General features: G+C 33.4%; 1 protein-coding gene across 1 annotated transcript; it reads left to right on the top strand.

Annotated features, from left to right (window-relative positions):
- Positions 1-9,884: 9,884 nt before the first annotated feature.
- On the top strand, positions 9,885-10,568 carry LOC129316828 (uncharacterized; the record flags this gene model as incomplete). Its single annotated transcript, XM_054961196.1, has 1 exon — positions 9,885-10,568. A coding segment is annotated over one exon (369 nt), but the record flags the coding sequence as incomplete, so codon positions are not given.
- Positions 10,569-13,188: the final 2,620 nt, after the last annotated feature.

Here is a 13,188-nt window from a genome sequence, read left to right as displayed (position 1 = left end):
AGCTTTTTAGAATTAAGCAGTCATTCTCATTCGGCATGAATTCTCCTAAAATCACTCGCTCTCTATTATCTTAGAGAATATCAAAGATCTCACAATGAGATATTGGATAGTCACTTTCTAACTAGTTGACTTGCTAACCAGGCGATACATGATAATTTAAATATTAAAACTTTTGATATTCCTTTGCTTGAATGTAGGAACCTTTTGCATTATGACGTGACCTGATTGGTTGTCTTTTGCCATGGACCTTTATCAATGGCCTTGTATTAAAAAAATGTTGAGAAAATAAATAATGTTTGAGAGGAAATTTACATCTTTCCTTTGAACTCATATCAATTGTAATTAAGAGAAGAGCTAGGGATCTAAATCGAATGCAATATATTGGCAGATCGTGCCATACATTTCTTTTATTTGAGACATTTTGTGTAAATACATGGAAGAAGGAAGCGACAAGGGTCCAATTCTGATAAGACAAGCTCAGTTTTGAGTGTCATATTCGTTAATGAGGAGAGAGTTTGTCTGTGCAATTTAGAGAAGTGCAACGAATCAAGATTTGCATAAGATCTCAAGATGTGGTAGTTGTCAAAAAAGACTTCACTAAATTTTATTTTGCTGAGCAGGACTTGGAGAGATTTAATATTGAGGTGTTTTGCTAGCATTAATTGCCCTTATGATTAAAAAAAAAGTTGAGTAAGGTCAAGGTCCTTCACTATTAATATGTCACAACATTCTTCATTGTCAATATGTCATAAGGTCTTTCATTGTCAATAATTCAGTGACAATATGTAAACATGGTCTTTCAGTGTCAACATGTTAAATAATGACATTCAGTGTCAAAATGTTAAGCAGGGTATAAATTCTTAGAATATATAAAATAGTTATTCGAATAAATGAAAGAAAAATTGCATTTCCTTAAAAGATAGTTGCATATTGTGAAAGAAGAGTTGCATATGATTGAAGATACTTGCATATATTCCTCAAACATGACACTAAATGTAAAATGTTTAGGATATCAAAAAGGTTATTCAAATAAATGTAAGAAAAACTATATGACCTTGAAGGGTGGTTGCATATTGTGAAAGAAGATTCACATATAGTTAAAGATATTTGCATATGATCCTAAAACATGACAAAGAGTGTAAAACTTTCAGGATATCAAAATTGTTATTCAAATAAATAGAAAAAGAATTGCATGTCCTTGAATGATAGTTGCATATTATGAAAGAAAAATCATATATGGCTAAAGACGCTTATATATATATTTCTAAAACATGAAACTAAGTATAAATTTTCATGACATCCAAAATCGTTATTCTAATGAATGGAAGAAAAGTTGCATTTTTTTAAAGGTAGTTGCATATCGTGAAAAAAGAGTTGCATATAGTTGAAGATGCCTAATTATAGTCCCAAAACATATTGCATGTTTTTAGTCATTCATTATAGTGAACGGTTGCAGTGGACACAACTAAATCTTAAAGCCCAAATTTGTATCTTGAAAAAGCAAATAGAGAGAATTTTTTAAAGTAAAAAATCATGGAGGCAATGGTGCTTTGTTAAGATTACATCGAAGTGTTTTAGAGCCTTTAAACTATTGGGTAAGTCTTATCTACTCTTTTCCTACCTCCTTTGGTTCGTTTTCTATTAGCTTTGAAGTTAGGGAGCTGATATCCTAATTTATAGTGAAGTTATAGCCTCCTTATAACTTAAATGAAGTCTAAAAATGTTATTTAATGCTTCTAACATTGGGTTTTAGTAGTTGGAAGCATTAAATGCCATTAATGAGGGGTTTGAGATTAACCCTAATGTTAAGTAAGCTAGTTTGAGCTAATAAGACTAGCTAATAGTGATTATTAGCCATAATGAAAGTTAAATAAGCTAATAAAAATGAGTTTTAGGGTGAGTTGTAGTTAATCACGCTTAATGATGGTATTAGACATTAATTGTGATAAAGGGTTAATTAACAACAATTAATCATTAATATTATTTTTGGATTATTATTGTAAATTGACTGTGCTCGAAGCTTATGTTCCAAAAAACTCCATTGAGAAATTCAAATTTAACTCTTGGGATGATAACCTAAGAGTAAAAGTAACCAAAAATTTAATTGAAGTATATCATCGTGTTTGCAAAAATTGTATTAATGATATTAATGTTTTGGCATGAGCAACTAAGAGCATGATGTTGAAATTGTTTAGCTTTGAATTTGATATCGAGTGATGGAGTTGTTGGATAGAGAGATGTAGCGGAAGATTAAAATTTGAAAGTCCCTATCCTGATATAGATCGAACGAACTCGTTTAAGTCAAGGTGGATAGAAGAGTTACCTTTTAATTCTTTGAAGTTAGCGCACGTTTGGATCTTAGGAGCTGACAACATAGATCTGTTCCTTCTACCGGTATCCATATGAACAGCTCTATAACTCAAACAGCGTGCTAGCGCTCTCAGCATCCGTTCTTCTTTAAACATTGATTTTCCTTTCTATAGAGTGTTTCATGGCTCTCAGAGTGTTTTTGCCGTCAGAACTTTTTTAACTCTCTCTTCCTTCATCAAGGACGTCCCTATCTATATATAGTATATAGTATATAGATAAGGGTCTTCATCTTTCACTTAAAAGTTCACAAAAATTTAATTAAATGTATCTCATAAATTTAATTCATAATATCATATCTAATTCAAATTTATCTTATAAATTTAAATTATAAAATTGACATGATATTCTCTTATATTATGTTAGTTATTAAATTTAATCTATCATGTAAAATTAATTTTAAAACTAAAATAATATATAATATAATATAATATAATATAATATATATATCACATATACATATTATATTATATATATATATACCACATATACATATTATATATATATATATATATATATATATATTATCTATATTTAATTTTATATATCATATACATATATCATATATATATATATATATCTGATACACACATACATATATGAATATATATATAATTATTTTGAATTTTATATTTCATATAAATATATATAAATATTTATCAAATAAATATTCAAATATATATAATTCATTCACATTATATTACATTTATTAAATCTAGACATTTAAATTCAATAAACTTAGACATTATAGCTCAAGTTAGGCTGTTCTTGTGTGTGATCCTGTAGGCCCAAATGAAATTGACAGTATGCTAATTATGCTATTAGCCCACAAGCCATAATTGACCTCTAGTAAGACATTACAACTATCCAATTCATATGGAGATTGATGATCCAATGTAACCTATCATGCAACCGTATCACGTCCCTTTTGTCACGTGATATTTCGGTCAAGTACGAGACATAAAATTATCATTCTCCTTTATCTAATCGTTACTTTCTTGATTTTTGAGTAAACTGACAGTAGTAATAGAAAAATCCTTTTCATTGTAGTATGGCCATACATTTTCTCAGTCTTACTCATTGAGGGGCCCAATAATATCTCTTACTTAATGTGAGAGACAAATTCCATCTTGACCACTCATATTTCTCTGCATGAATATCACTAAACTCAATCATAGCCTTTATGATCACCTAGTCAAAGGTGACTTTTGACTAGGTCAAAGTTCAGTGGTCATCATATGGGAATCTATGATGATCTTAAATCAAAGGGCTTAGTGATATAGTTATATATGAGATAAGCTTATAACTTGTACCATGCAACTTTCTTATAGTGGGTTGGTCCAGTACCTTGTACTCTTTCAAGTGCTTATGACTTTAATTTATATCCCTATAATTAATCAAAGTCATAATAGTCTTGTTTCATCTATGATCTCTCAAAGATGATCGACCAGGGACATTTAAGACAATCACTATAGTTTCTCCAAAGATACAGTTATCATATTGAACATGCAGTTGTTATGATAATAAAAGAGAAATTCATAAAATAACAACGTGCATAATACAATGATTAGCCCTAGGGCACAATTTTCAATATAAGTATGCCTTTTTATGATAAATTGCACTTGATGATTAATTGTGCATTATTATCACATGATTGTATGATTAAAAATGATCAAGCCTAGATTGGTTGTGCATTAATTTTAAGATTATGAAGTGTTGAATTGTTAAAAATTATGTTATTTTATGGGTTATGATAAGCATGTCAGTTCTGGGATTATGAGAATGTTGAATTATGAGATATGCATGAGTATGTGTTTGTATATGTTAAATAAACTTGCATGAGTATGATGGGTGGGAGTTCACCCTAAAATAGTAGAGAGTTATATTGATAAAATCCATGTGGTGTGGTCTTTATTGAGTTTGTGCATAATAATTAACATATTTAATTACTACATGTGTTTAGTATTGCCAATAATCTATGGGTTTAACATAGGTCAAGCATGACACTTGTAACATCTTGAATTTTTAATTCTAGAATTAAGTTAGTTAATTAATGATGTTTGAGTAAAATTGAGTGTTAATTAATTTAATGATAGCTTGTGATGACTAATGGGCCTATTGGTTTGGATCCATAAATTTAAGAAGTAATTAAGATTAGCCCATTCTGTGCCATCCATCATAATGAAAGTCACCATTCACTACAATAGATGGTTGAAAATTTTAAATCATCAATTTGTGATTCAAAAACTATATATATATATATATATATATAGAGAGAGAGAGAGAGAGAGTGGCGATAGAAAACCTTTAAGTCTATGTTAAAGTAACATCTTAGGAGCACTTTTAGGGGAACTTGAGCTTGATTTCACCTTGGTAAGTCTTCTTCACCTCTCTTCCTTTTACCTATATGTTCCAAAGTTAATTTTTAAAATTAGCAAAGGTGATTTTCATATCTTATGGCAGCGGTCCCCATCTATTTGGCTCTATTGGGACTAATGGAAGTTACTTAATGCTTCTAAACCTAGTTCTATGGATTTTATAATGTTTAGAAGTTGGTGTAAGGGTTTTCAATGAACCCTAGCCACTTTAAGGAGAAATTTGAGTTGTTGGGTGTTATGTTTATTTGTTTTAAGCTATTGGAAGTTAATTAGAGTTAATAAACTCTTTGCTTGTAAGTTTAAAATGATGAAAGTATAGGTATGGGAATTGGTAGTGAGAATTTAAGTTACTATTTACTAATATTGGTTGTTAATAATTATATATTATCATTGTCACATGGGTTTTGAGCTTGATCATAGCTTTGGAAGCACGTTACCTTTGAATTCTCAAAGTTTAAGGTAGCCAGGGGATCTTTAATTTATGTTATTACTTGTAAGATTGATTTAGGTTATTTTTGAACATGACTAATGTGAATTTATTTGAATATAAGCTTAATTATTGTTTCAGAAAATAAATGCAAGTGGGGTTTTCATGATTTTTCTATTAAAGCTTGTTATGTTGGAAAATGTTATATCCTGTGAAAGATTTTATTTGAAATAGGGAGAGTTATATGCATGCTTATTATAGTTAACTATGCGGTTATATGCAAACTTGCTTAATTGCATTATGTTATGAGTTATAACAATGCATGGTGTTAAATCGTGTATAATGGCATAATCATGTTTTGGGTGGGATTACATAACCAACGCCATGGGTGGCCTTAGAGTTTGATTTCTTGAGTCATATCTTCTTGAATCTCAGCTAAGAATGGATGTAAGAGTAGGTTGCTTAGACCTTTTGCCTTTAATATTACCATAGACTAAGTGTGAGGTAAGGCATTGAGATATCCCAATGGATTCAATAATTGAAGGAATCAGTAGTTCGAGAATGAGGGAGGCATCTTTGGCCAAGTGTCTCCTCATGATTAGTGAGCTTGGGCTAATCCATTTACACAAACTTAGTCTTGTTAAATTGTCAACTCACAAATTTGGTTAGCAATATATAGAGGAGATAAGGAGCTGTTGTTCATGCATTCAAAAAATGTCATAGGATGTGATATTGTGATGTTATGATATGGTGCCTTCTATCTTTGTTGTAGTTTTTTTTATAAATGCTCGCCTTACATGCCTTTATTGATTTGACTTACGTGTGTGTAATTTAGAGTTTTTCTTGGTTATTGAGTAGTTTTATTCACTCTTATTTAACATTTCACAGGCACTAGCTTTGGTAAAGAAAAGGGAAAGGCATCTAAGGCTTATGAATCTGTGATTAATGAGTTTATGATATATTTGCCTTCCTTATGGCTTCTGTTAAAATCGGGGTTAATGAATCAAAATGTGATGTATGTGTTATATCTGTATTATGAAGCATTGTATAGGTAGTCATATATCCTAGGAACTTGATCTAGGTAGTTTTAGGCTTTTGTCACTTAGTTTGAGTTTTAGATGTCTTAAAGGGGTTTTAGTATGATAAAGGAGTGAGTTTAGTTATGGGTGTCCAACTTTCCCATGTGATATAATGCTGAAATGAAATTGATGTCATTAGCTAGCTTATTGTCTAAGTGTCATGTGAACACCTAAATCATCCTAATCATACATAAGATAAAGGCATGAGGAGCGTCAAAAGTTTGCCTTTGATGTTATGCATTTGATAGCAAAATGCTATCAGTTCTATGTAGTGTATCATGAGGGATGGCACCTTTGCCAAGACTCACAACATAGAGAGGCTTACTGTGGCACGTTTTTGCATTGTCCATGACAGATATCCTCAAACTTGTTAGTCGCGAAAGGTAAGCCCTTTAGCTGTGGTGGATGAGTGTATTTTAGGAAAAATGAATTTTAGATATTATTTTAAATGCTTTTAACCATAAAGTAAATTTCCATGCTTCAGTGTGCTCTTATAATCTAATTTATATTTTATTTGATCTTGAAATGTTTTAAGAACTTGTCCTTTTTGGGGTTCTAATTAATTCATGAAGTTTCACTTTACTATTTTCAGTTTAACCTTTGCTTGCACATCTAATATATAGTTTTAAGCCTTTCTGCCATGGTAAATCCTATTCTACCATGATAGGGTAAATTTGAGTTTTCTCATTAAATTAAAATTATATGTTTATTTCTTTTAACTGTGGCAGACCTTTAACTTAGGTCTTTTCTTTTTTAACTATGGTTATCTTTTCTTAATTGCATTTAATTCTTTTTTATTATGGTAAGATGACTAGGGTGGTTAATCTTTAATTGCCATGATAGCATTTGGCTTTATGGTTAATTATATGGAGTAAATTAGGCACTTTGCAATGCTTAGTATCACCGATTCCTGAAGGGGACTGTGTGGGTTAGACATTTATGACACCCTGAGATTCAAGTAAGGGAATTCATGTTCCAAGGAACTCAAGTTCCAAGAGTGAGTGTGGGACCATTTGGTTAGGTGACTTCTTATAATTGGAGAGCAGGGCTTGTCCAGTTACATAAACTAAACTCATATGAGTTAATAACCTATGAGTTCAGTCAGATGATATGAGAAGTGGTATAAGGCGGTTGCATTGGTAATATATAATTAAGTTATATGTGTAATGATGATCAATGCATGGTTGCCTTATAAAATATTATTTGCTTACTTGTATTGTCAGCCATAATTTAATGTTTTTTGATTAGATTGGTTACTGAGATTGTTTAATCTCACCTATTCAGGGGTAGAGAGAAGGGGGATCAGCATGGGCCATGGCCCCCTAACTTTTTATTTTTTTCTTAATAAAATATAGAGGGTATATATTTTCGGTCTCCTAAGTTAACACATTATAGAAGTTTTGAGATACTATATGAAATTCTTATTTCAATTCTTATATTGTCTTTTACAATATGTATAATGCAACTATTTCAGTAGCTTAAAAATACAGTTGTCATAGGATTTACTTTATTTTCAACAAACAAATGTTACACATGCTCTTAAAATATTGACGTCATTTTATTTTACTTTTATTTAATATTTAATGAAAGAAATTATGAGAATTATTATCAGCAAATTTTCAAAAATCTCAAAATATATTGAATGTTATGTGGTTGATATCTATTATAAAATCACCAATCCAAAAGTTAAAAGGTTATGTTTGAGGTTTTTTTATAAAAAAATTATTATTTTTATAATCAAGCTATTAAAATTTATGATATGAATGGTTTTTTCTTTGATATAATTTGATTTCATCGATGTAAAGATTTTTTGATAATTGAGCATTATTATTGTATTAACATCTTTATTTACAATAATTATCAATTGAAAGAATTAAATAATAAATTTAATAAGCAAGTACTAGAGCTTATTACATTTAACAAAACTTTAAATTTTAATTATACATTTAAATCATTTAATGCTGGTAGAAAAGACAAAATTTTCACTAATTTAATGATAATTTCTATTGAGAATGAAAATGTTAACGTTTATTATAGACATGATAACTAATGATGTTTATGCCATGAAAGATTGAGGAGCAAAACTTAAAAAATGAATATATATTTATTTGTTTTATATGTGTAAAATTGAATATAAATATATATGTTGAAATATTTATCTTATGTTGGTGATATATATAAATTTAACTTTTTTTTAATTATCATATATACTTTGTCATCTTAGTCCTCCTTAATAAAAATTCTTGGCTCCGCCTCTATGCCCATTAATTATATATTTTCAAGAGACACAAAAGTGAAGGACAAAAGGGAAGTCTCCAAGGCAAAGCAATAGAGTTATAATTGTAATGCCTTTAGCATTTAGATGTGTGATTGGATCTATATTTTGCCAATATAGGATGGTTGTATTATGGTAACTATAGATCATTTGCATGTGTGCCCTTTTTGTTGACTTCAGCAATTTTGGTTTTGGGGGTCTTATTTTTGGAAAAAGCCTAGCCTACAAATGTGTGATGTAGTAGATGTTTTATCTTTGACATATAGATTAATGATATGACATGTTTAAGCATATATAATTGTTATGCACGTAGATTGTATTACAGAACGGATTGTGAGGGGAGATATTTAGTGGGTGTCTTTGGATTAAAATTTGTTTGGTATTAATATTCCAAAATCCTCATTTGGTATCGAATTAAGTTGTGACTAGGACCATTTGTTAAACCTCTAATTTATCTGTATGGGGTGCTTCGATCACCCATATTGGATTCGTGCAACTACTTAGGAGTATTGAAAGTTTAAATTCAAATATGTACATTGTGTGCTGCTATAGCTCGTTGGTTGTAGCGAATGTACCCTTTGGCCACAGTAGATGACATTGTGGGGTTGTTTTAGCCATGGTGGATGTAAGGCTTGGACACAACGGATGGGGCATGCATGGTTAGTCGTTGCAGATTTGGAAGTTGACAGCAGCAGACGATTCCTTAGCCACGGATGATTCCTTGGCCATATCTTCGAAAAGAGCATGCAAACATTGTTGTGGCATCTTAAAAAGTACAGTGGTGTCATAACTAAAAGCATTTAATAGTAATTCGAGTTCCCAATTCGATCATATTCTTGACTTGAGCAATCATACCATATCATAAGCTCTTGACTTCTATAAAGCTAATAACATTACCAAAGGGATGATCAGTTAACCACTGAGACTATAAAATAGTTGAGATTTTTATAATCTCTAGCTTTATTTCTAAAGCTTAATATTAATTTAAAGGAACTTTTAAGAATTTAAAGAAATATTTGTCAAGGATTAGGCTGATCATATACTTATTAAAACAAGAATTTCAATTTTATTTGTTAGAAATCCTTTTGATGAAATTAAATTGCTTCCAAGTCTTCTACCGATATTTTCCCTTGTACTTCATAGTCAGTCTTAATCATTAAAATCTCAACAATAGATATTAGAACAGACTCCAACTTTTATGTTTAAAGCCTGGCCAATTGTCTTCATGATTCTAATTACTCCTCGGCAAGTGCATGTTTGAGTCTGAGGATGTTTATGTCATTAATTCTTTGAAAGATGTTTACTTGCAGCAGCTGGAACAAGCCAGTATGAAAAAAATGTGTTTGTCAGTATGATGACTTCTGGCCGATTACCTCCACTTTCTTCTCTGCGACGCCCACCCCCATCCCCTCGTCCTCAAGTGCTTTCCACTTTCCACTCCACCCACTCGCTCCCAGGTCGATTCCGCCCTCCGACTTATCAGTCCCGACCACTACCGCGACGCCGTACTCGGACCTCTCCAATTCAAGGCCTGGGCCGTCCACCTCTACTCTGATGCCATCCTGTCTCGTGCGGCCAAAGCCCTTCTATTCCGTGTTCCCGTTGTAGTCGCTGGCATCGCTGGAATCGGCGCTCTCACTCGCTCCGGTAATCGATTCGTCGGCACCGCTATTGGGCCCTACTCCCTTGGCGTTGCTGTCTCTATATTTCTTGGTTTATCTGGATGATAACGTCCTCTCTTTTTCCAATCATAAAATCCGTCACGTGTAGAGCTTTATCTGGTACTTAAACTTTTTCGCCCGCCACAGCTCTGTATCTATCTCATTCTTCTTGTTGTTGTATAGTTGCTTATGATGATGTGTTTCCAATCCATAGATTTAATACCTGGCAGCCTAGCTTATTCTGATAAAACGCCAGGCAGGGTGAAGCTTGGTTTCCTTCGTTGTCGATTCGGCAGCTTGCATTGCATTTGACAACTTTGATCTCTCTATGGTTACTTCGCCTCCAGGTTATCTGTGTCAGAATCAGAATATTTGCATGCCCATCTAATATTCGTGTCATCGGATTTCTCCAGTTCAAGGCCCTGGGCTGTCCCTGTCCGCCTCTACTCTTATGTGGAGCCTCTGAGGATTTTTTGATGGAAATGAAAATAAAATACTGACTGGTGGGAGTGGGAGGGATCGAGTATATTCCCTCGGTGATTCGGATTCTCATTCTTCTTCTCCTTCGTCCTGAGAACTTGTGAGCGAACGTTGAATAATTAGGAAAATGAGCAAAATTGCTTGCGTCTGGGTCCTTCTATTTCAAACGAGACCATTCATCAACGTAGGTACTTACTAATTATACTCGTATTACCCCCCGCCAACTTTTACCGATTCAAGTTTTTCGATCATAAGGTGAAGGGCGATTTTTTAATTCAATATTTCCAACCATAAACACAAGAAAACAATGCCGATAAATTAATGAAAAAATGTAATTTATAAATGATTTCTTTTTTGTATCTATAAATAAAAAACGAACTATAGTAGAATGATAATATGATGATAAGAGTTATTATAAGCATTGCACGTGTCCAATTTTATTATTGTGTATCTAGGACCCATTGATCAAAGCTAACCTCCGGGACTTGACCATCGTGCTTTGAACGAGCGTTGCAGATTTGCCTTTTATTTGAATAAAATAAACGTTTACTTGAAAATTGGAGTACGAAAAGATAGGCACAAAGTCCTTGGCATTATAAAACTAAAGAAGCGACCAACACTTGCTTACCTTCCATCACAAAACCCTGAAATACCTCCATTGTGATATCTCCCTCAATCTTAAGCAAACAAAAAAAATGTTGAGTTTGACAAAAGCATGCGCCCTTTTGATGGCATTTGTTATCTCCGTGGCAGTTTCGAGCGAGAACTAGCCAGATAGAAAGTCTAAAGTTTTCTTTCATATCTAATGTTATGTTTAATATTATTGAGTTAGATTTGAGTATTGTTAGTTGAATTGAAGAGAATTTAGTTTTAATACAAGATTTGAGAAGATGTTGAGTCACCTCCACAAGCACCATGATATTTGGTTGTGTCATTTGGCTTTTGCAGGTCAATAGTCACACCCACACACGCATGCTTACGGCTCCTCAAATTCTTTATTCCTTTATCCTTACTCTTTTCCTAGTGAAGAAGCTTACACGTATAGGAGGATGACTTTTCTGAGACATAGATCCATTGTTGTTATTGTAACTTTGAAAGCAATGTTGTATATGACACCACACGCCAGCAACTCAAATGTGTACATAACTTGTTTGTGCCTGGCTATAGTGCTGCATATTTGACGCGCTAAAGCTCATCATCACTTCATAGTAAAGATAAGCTTATAAAAGAACTATCGAACGTGTTTCAGAACTACAATCTTTACCAGAAGAGACCATCAGATTCACTGCATGCCAAAGCATAAAGCCTCTCGCTAGCGCAACCAAATTTCGAAACTTTTTGGCCTCCGCAATGTCGCAACTCTAGTGGCAAGAAGTACGGACTAGGACAGGGTATCTTGTAATTAAGAGTCATTACGCCGCAATTAAAGTCGAGAATCCTTTCTCAGCAGAAGGAGAAGACCAAAAGTAATTGGCTGAAAGTAAAGTAAAAAGGCAAAGAGAGGGCAAAAGGAAGAGAATCCAGGCTTAATTGATTGATTTTGGTACAGAAAATACAGAAGGCAACACGTGGTTGTGTTTTGCTAAGGATTCGAAGAGGACTTGCTTTGGGCTTATTATGAGTCAGAATACAAATGGGCGGGGCCTCCCCAGCGAAGAATTCGAGAATATGCCTCTAACTATGAGGAAAGGAATTTGGAAGCTGCGGCCTACAGATGACATTGGACACTACCAAGGGACGTTGTTTGTGTTCTTCAGCTTATGTGGTCGTGAAAAAGCGTCTGACAAAACCGATGAAATTACGAACGGCAGGCATAATGCGCATGGTATGATAAGATGCGGACAGAAAGAGAAGAGAAAAAGATATGGCGTGGGTACTGTAAAAGTCAAAAAGAAGAGGGAGAGGAGTTTTCTCATAATCCAATCCAACCAAAAAATTTCCCACCCGAAAGTTACGGGGCCGTTGGTGCTGGTCTATTTTATGATTTATTCAAGGGTGGGCCACATTTTCCATGACAGCCCGACCCCTCCCGTTCCCTGATTCCATCTAACTAGATGCCGTCTAACGTGACCCCACCACCTCAGCCCATCATCCGGCGTCCGTGACGTTAGCCGATAGCATGATTTTTCCGTCCCCCCAACATTTTACTTCTAGTTAGCAATCGCACTTTGCACATTGCAATTTCCTTCTTCTTATGGGTTGGGTGGCACTCCAGGGGGAAAAAATATTACTCCCTCCAATTTAAAGCTCTTTTTTCCCACACACGCTTTCTGCACTAAACAATTGCCCGGGCCGAAATTCCAAGTATTTGACACGTTGGCATTATTTGGAGGTCCTCCTTTCTTGTTTCCTCGCCAGTTATTTCGTATTGATTTGATCTTTGATTACGTTATTTTCTCCAGTTTTGGCTTTCAGTTCCTATCGCGATCTGAGACGCTTCAGTTTGCGAACCAGTATGGCTTCTGCGCTTTTATTGGGGTGGAGAATATTTTTTTCCTGAACAGGCCCAGTCAAATTCAGT

The sequence above is a fragment of the Prosopis cineraria genome, unplaced genomic scaffold (genome assembly GCF_029017545.1).
Source record: "Prosopis cineraria cultivar Desert tree isolate PC_DT_omini unplaced genomic scaffold, ASM2901754v1 PC7, whole genome shotgun sequence".
NCBI lineage: Eukaryota > Viridiplantae > Streptophyta > Magnoliopsida > Fabales > Fabaceae > Prosopis > Prosopis cineraria.
The sequence above is the reverse complement of the archived record's forward strand: the minus strand, read 5'-3'. Positions and strand labels throughout refer to the sequence as shown.